The 6,733-nt window shown below is 42.6% G+C and overlaps 1 protein-coding gene across 4 annotated transcripts in view; it reads left to right on the top strand.

The window, feature by feature from the left end:
- Positions 1 to 514: 514 nt before the first annotated feature.
- ABCC9 (ATP binding cassette subfamily C member 9) overlaps positions 515 to 6,733 on the top strand; it is an 87,747-nt gene continuing 81,528 nt past the window's right edge. For 3 of the 4 annotated variants that reach the window (XM_081957773.1, XM_081957771.1, XM_081957772.1), the window contains exons 1-3: positions 515 to 610; positions 4,298 to 4,467; positions 6,441 to 6,582. In XM_081957773.1, coding sequence (XP_081813899.1) covers positions 4,323 to 4,467; positions 6,441 to 6,582 — 287 coding nt within the window. In that variant the 5' untranslated portion in view covers positions 515 to 610; positions 4,298 to 4,322. The remainder of the gene's footprint in view (positions 611 to 4,297; positions 4,468 to 6,440; positions 6,583 to 6,733) is intronic. The other variant, XM_081957774.1, reaches the window with a different exon arrangement.

Below are 6,733 nucleotides of genomic sequence, written 5' to 3'. Positions count from 1 at the left end.
TGTGTGTGTGTGTATGTATGTATGTATGTATGTATGTATGTATGTATGTATGTATGCATGCATGCATGCACGCATGTATGCTATCTATCTATCTATCTATCTATCTATCTATCTATCTATCTATCTCTATCTCTATCATCTATCTATCTATCTATCTATCTATCATCTATCTATATCTATCATCTATCTATCTATCTATCATCTATCTATCTATCTATCTATCTATCTATCTATCTATCTATCTATCATCTATCTATCTATCTATCTATCTATCTATCTATCTATCTATCTATCTATCTATCTATCTATCTATCTATCTATCTTGTAAACAAAGCAATCATTTAAATATATCATTGTTCAGAGAAACTTCTTCCCAGTTTCCTGTTCTCTGGATTTTCCTGGGTGAAAAAAAAAATTAAATTAAGCAGATGAATCTGTATGCTCCAGTAACCCGATAGGAGGCAGCAGCTGAGCCTCTCATCACCTGTCTAAAAATAATTTGACTCCCCTTCCTCTGGTACAGCAGCCTCTGCCGTCCGAATGATATTGGCCACGCCGGGAGAAACACGTTTGGCATTTGGTGCCAGAGTGTGTTTGTGTGTTTATGAAGGTAAGGAACTCTTTGCAGTCTTCTCTGAGCTTCGAAAGTTCACCCTTGTTCAATCTTTCTCTCTCTCCTTTCCCTCGTCTCTTCGGAAGCAAAGTTTTCTCTGCATCCCTCTTTCTGTTTCTTCAGAGAAAATGCTTAAAAAATGTCTTTGCCAGTTCTTAAGAAGGACCGTGCCATCTTTCTTTGCTGGCTGGGGAAAATAGTCAGGGTGGTACAAACTGTTTATTTTTCTTCTTCTTCTTCTTCCCCTTGGTCTACCAAGTAACCATCCTAAATTTTCTCTCTTGGCATGTCAAGTTCTGATATACTGTAAAATTAGAAGGCGGTATATTATCAAAGCATGAAGGGGGGAAAAACCCTATTTTGGGTCAGGATCATGATCTCCGTTGTTTATGCCTGAGGAACATGATCCGAGCAGCAGAAAAATCAGTGAGAAAAGAATGAATTGTCCACTTGATTACCGGTATAATTAGTGTATATCATATTGGTGTATTTTCACTATGTTCTTTTTCTGTGTTTGTTTTATTCTTCTATTATCTTCTGTTCCATTTACACACTTTTCATTTCTTCCTTTTTATTGCTGAAAGCCGCCTGGGCTAGATAGGCGGCAAATAAATTTAACAAGCAAGCAAGCAAACAAACAAACAAACAAATATTCAGCTCAGCTTTCCAATCCATTGAAAGTAAATTCTAAATACTTTTTTGGGTGAAAAAGATAAAAATAATTTATCATACTTATGCTTGGAATATTGTGGAAAACTTTCAAATATAAATAATCCACATAAAGTTTTTTTTTAAAGAAACAATAAAAAGAGCAAGTGGAATGTAACCTTTATTTATTTGATTTATTTAAAAGATTGATAGGGCCACCCAATATAAACCACTCTGAATGGCTCACAACAACAAATACATGGAATTGTTTTATCTAAATGCCTCATTAAGCTGTGAAATATTACAGATAAGGAGGGTTTTGTAAAGGTGGCCCAAAGAAAGTAAATAGGACAAAAGGAACTATTGACATCAGGAAATTAAATAAAGAAGTGCTGATATATCAAAGTCAAGATATGTATCTGTTACAAAATTTTAACTCTGCAGGGATCTTTCCATAAAAATAATTTCTATTATGCTATGTTATATTTCCTTCCTTAAGTGTGTATCAGAATACAGTCTTAACTTGTCACTAGGAAATTCAGAAATATGAATTTAACTCTCTTATTTTTATTTGATAATTATGTGGTTGCAAAAGAGTTAGAGCTTTTATCGAGCCAAACCCATGCGGTTAAAGTAGACGGTTTAACAAAGTTTTAGCATGGCACACATTTCATTTACTACAATGGGTTAAGCCATGCTTCTCTTAACCATGGCTTATTGGATGAGCCACGATGGGCTGGGCTTGCATGGTACATTAAGGCAGAGTTCTCAAATTGTGGGTCAAGATATCCCAGAGGATTGTGAGCAACCTAGAGGAGAGTGACAATTTAAAAAAAGAAAACGCTCGAACTATTTCACGGAACGGATTGGAAACTGTCAATTTTTGATCCAGGTTTTGCTTTTTATTTCAAAGGACAGTGGATGGTTATTGTAAGTGTGCAAACCTTAGTCATGACCTGTTTCAAATTTAATTATTGGAAAAAAAAATCCCTCCCTCTTTATTTTGCTCAACTCTAACCTCAATAGAATTATTAGTTTTTCCCATTGGACTTTCACAAACACATTTATGGGGTCTTGTTACTACCCTGTTTGAGGGCCCTTATATAAAATGCATAGTTTTGAACCTTCTCCTTGGTGTGCGTAAGTCTACTCTCAAGGAAATTTTTTGTGCATTGTTCGGTAATTGACTATATTTGGCCTCGTGTTGAGATTACAATGGTTTTGTAGAACTGTAAGTTCATTGAGTGGGATGCGGTGGCTCAGTGGCTAAGATGCTGAGCTTGTCGATCAGAAAGGTTCCGCAGTTTGGCGGTTCGAATCCCTGGCATTGCATAACGGAGTGAGCTCCCGTGACTTGTCCCAGCTTCTGCCAACCTAGCAGTTCTAACGCATGTAAAAATGCAAGTAGAAAAATAAGGACCATCTTTGGTGGGAAGGTAACAGCGTTCCGTGTGCCTTCGGCATTTAGTCATGCCGGCCACATGACCACGGAGACATCTTAGGACAGCGCTGGCTCTTCGGCTTAGAAACGGAGATGAGCACCGCCCCCTAGAATTGGGAATGACTAGCACATATGTGTGAGGCCTTTACCTTTACGTTTATTGAACGAACTCCTTTTTCGCTATGGGGCATTTTTTCTGGAAACACTGGTCTCACCCCTTTTTGTAGAGAATCTATAACACATAGCATACAAGTGCAGTCGGTCATCCAAACTGTGGCCTAAGCTTTACCAACTTCGTCAGCAGACATGCTACTCTCTGGTGGGAAAAGCGGGAAGCTTTCAGATTCAGGTTATTGACGGGGTTCCAAATAGCATCCAAAAGTAAATTCAGAGTCCAAGACAAAGTATTGCTCAAAGTTCCTATTTATTAAGAGAGCCATGTTGGCACCTCTGTGAAAACCCGAATCTGAAAGCTTCCTGGTTTCCCCACCCAGTTGAAACTTCAAGATCTTGCCCCCCACACCCACAGGTCAATCACATGGTCCAATCTTCTACTGCCATGCTGGCAGTTCCACCCATCCAGTTCCGGTCAGGTGCAGAGGTGCAAAGACAAAGGATGACCTTGGCTTTCCAGAAAGGATTTTGTTATGGCTACATATCATCTAACTCCGTACAATTCCCCCCCCCCCTCCCATTTTCCCACAACTGAAAATGCATAGTAGAAGAATAGAAAGTGTGGCAGGCCAAAGATCCACAAGAAAATGTGGCTACAGGCCTGACAACTGGTTTCCATCAAAAAACATTATAAATTGTGGTCATGTGACCATGGATGACTGCAAACAACCATAAACATGGGTCAGTTATCAAGTCCAGTTACCCAAAATGTGGTCACTTGGACGGAGGAGGGAGGGCTGAAGCTCGGCTTTTGGAACTTTGGAACTGGGTCGTAAGTGCTTTTCGGGGGACTCAGTTGCAACGTTGAACAGTTGCTAAATGACCATTTGTCAATTGAGGATTACCACTTGGCCTCTTCTAACTTACAGAACAAGAAGACGAGTACAGACAGTCTTACATCCATTCATTTAGTGACCGTTTGAAGTTACGACGGCACTGAAAAATGTGACTCGGGGCCGTTCTTCGCGCTTATGACCACCGCCCTGCAGCATCCCCGTGGTCAGGTGATCAAAATTCAGACTCTTGGGAACTGACTCGTATTTATGACGGTTGCAGCGTCCCGGGGTCATATGATCCCCTGTTGCGACCTTCTGACAAGCAAAGCCAGATTCACTTAACAACCGCGTTGCTAAATGAACCAGCGCAGCGATTCACTTAACAGCTCTGGCAAGAAAGGTTGTGAAATGGGGCAAAGCTCACTTAATAACTGTCTCGCTTAGCAACAGAGATTTTGGACTTCGTTGGCGTCGTTAGTCAAAGGGCTTGCTTGTACTCAGAACTCTCTCTTGAGTATCTTGAAGGAAATAGGGGATGTCTAGGCACCAGGTGCAAAGTGAAATACAGCACTGCGCCCAGGAGTAATTTCACTGTGACTCTTTCTCTGATTGTATTGTGAAGTTTTGCTCTGTTTTGTTTCGCAGCTGCGTCCTTGTTCCCGAGTCAGCCATGAATATTTCCTTTTGTGGCAATGCCAACATTTCTGCTTATAATATGAGCGAGGGATTCGTAAGAAATGTCTGTTTCCTGGATGCCCTCAATTTGGTGCCTCATGTGTTCCTCTTATTCATCACCTTTCCTATCTTGTTTATCGGTAAGGAATGCCACACTCCGCTTTTTCCAGTTGTTTTTCCGTTTGCCTATTTTAGGCCTTGTTAACAAAATAAATAAACCAATGAACGTTCCTTTCTTCCTCCCTCCCTCCCTCCCTCCTTTTTCCCCTTCCTTTATTCCCTCCCTCCCTTCTTCCTTCCTTCTTCCCCCCACCCTCCCACCTTCCATCTCTCATTTTCTTTTCCTTCCTCCCTTCCCTCTTCCTCCCTTCCCTCCCTCTCTCCCTCCTTCCTTCCTTCTTTTCTTCCTTTTCTTTCCTTCCTTCCCTCTACCTCTCTCTCTCTGCATTTTATCCTTCCCTCCCTCCCTCCTTCCCTCCCTCCCTCTTTCCCTCCCTCCTTCCCTCTTCCCCCCCTCTCTCTGCTTTTTATTCTTCATCCTTTCCCTCCCTCCCTTCCCTCCTCCTCCTTCCCCCTTCCCTCCCTGCTTCCTTCTTTTCTTCATTTTCTTTCCTTCCTTCCCTCTACCTCTCTCTCTGCTTTTTATCCTTCCTTCCTTCCCTTCCCTGCCCCCTCCTTCTCTCCCTCCTTCCTTCCTTTTCTTTCTTTCCTTCCTTCCCTCTCCCTCCATCTCTCTGCTTTTTATCCTTCCTTCCTTTTCTTTTCTTCCTTCCTTCCTTCCATCTCCCTTCCTCCCTCTCTCTTCTTTTTATCCTTCCTTCCCTTCCTTTCCCTTCCCTCCCCTCCTCTTCCTTCCTTCCCTCCCTCTCTCTTTCCTTCCTTCCTTCCTTCTTCCCACCATCCCATCTATCCATCCAAATCTATCTCATTTTCTCTCCATTTCTGTTTTCTTTTTATATTTTTGCATTTTTAAAATTCCATATCCATGTCAGTTACATGATCCGGTTTTCAGTGCTTGGCAACCAGCCTACATTTGTGTCCCTTTGCCGCATCTCGCAATCATGTGACCATGATTTATTACTTTTTTTTTTTTTTTGCCAGAGCTGGTTTCCGGCAAAAAAACATCCATTGCAGACAATAGATTTGCTTAATGACCACCACAAAAAAAGGCCATGAAATCAGGCATGGCCATGTAGGCGAATACTAGGAGAAAATGGAGCTTCACGGGATTTTTTATTATTATTTATTTCCTGCCTTTATTATTTTTTCAAATAACTGTAGGTAGCAAACATACTCCCAATATGGCTTGTGCTGAGACGGAGTGATTGGCTCAAGGTCACCCATCTAGCTTTCATGCCTGAGGGGAACTAGAATTCACGTCTCCTGGTGTTGTGGCCCAACAGCAGCCGGCTGAGCTGTTGCTGGAATCTGACGATGAACGCTATGGGACTGTCCTGGAGGCTGAGGAAGACTCTGGGGGGGGGGGGGTGTTCGGAGTCAGACAGGGACTAGAGAGGCCTGTTGGCCACCAGGTGGCGTCTGAGTCAGGGAGCAGTGAGGAAGAACAGAGGAAGGCTGTCCCTGACGTACGTATGCATAGGGCTACGAGGAGGAGGGAGCAACTTTGGAAAAAGGGTTACAGAAGGAAATAGGAACAGGTGGCTACTGATTGTCCCCTCCCGGAGAGCTTATAGGTGGGGCGAAGGGAGGGGAATTTTGCAGGAAACAACAATTTACTGATCCAGCCATAGAGAAAGATTGGGAGAATTTTGTGAGTTCAAGCCTTGTTTTCATAGAGCTATCTTTCTGGACTCCCAGCCAAGGGGTTGCTTATCTCCCTCCTTAGTTGTGGCAGACAGCCAGGTCTGCGTCCGTATATATTGTAGAGGCTTGGGACAGAACACCTGGTGATTGGGCCAAAGTCAGCCAGCCAGCTTTCATGGCTAAGGCAGGACTAGAACTCACAGCCTCCTGGATTCTAGCCTGCTGCCTTAACCACTAGACCTAACTGGCTCCTATACCAACCTATAACTGAGAGACGTATCTCTTATTTCGCTCTTCTGCTTTGTTCCCCCAAATTTCTATGACTCTTTAACTGGTGTCTTTATTTTAGGATGGGGAAGCCAAAGCTCCAAAGTCCAGATCCATCACAACACATGGCTACACTTCCCTGGGCACAACCTGCGATGGATTCTGACCTTCACTCTCCTTTTTGTCCATGTGTGTGAAATCGGCGAGGGCATTGTTTCAGATTCGTAAGTGTTGCGGAAGGAGACCCAAAACCTAGCTAATGGTGGGGCTCAAATTAGCCAGGCGCCACAAACCTTTCCCACGGGGCTACTTTAACCAATCAAAAGCACCTTCCAAAAATACTTGGTCTCATATTTAATAGATTTTAAATTCAAA

This window comes from Natrix helvetica (assembly GCF_964273705.1).
Source record: "Natrix helvetica genome assembly, chromosome: 6".
Taxonomy (NCBI): Eukaryota; Metazoa; Chordata; class Lepidosauria; order Squamata; family Natricidae; genus Natrix; species Natrix helvetica.
Note: the sequence above shows the minus strand (reverse complement) of the source record. Positions and strands in the feature narration are given on the sequence as shown.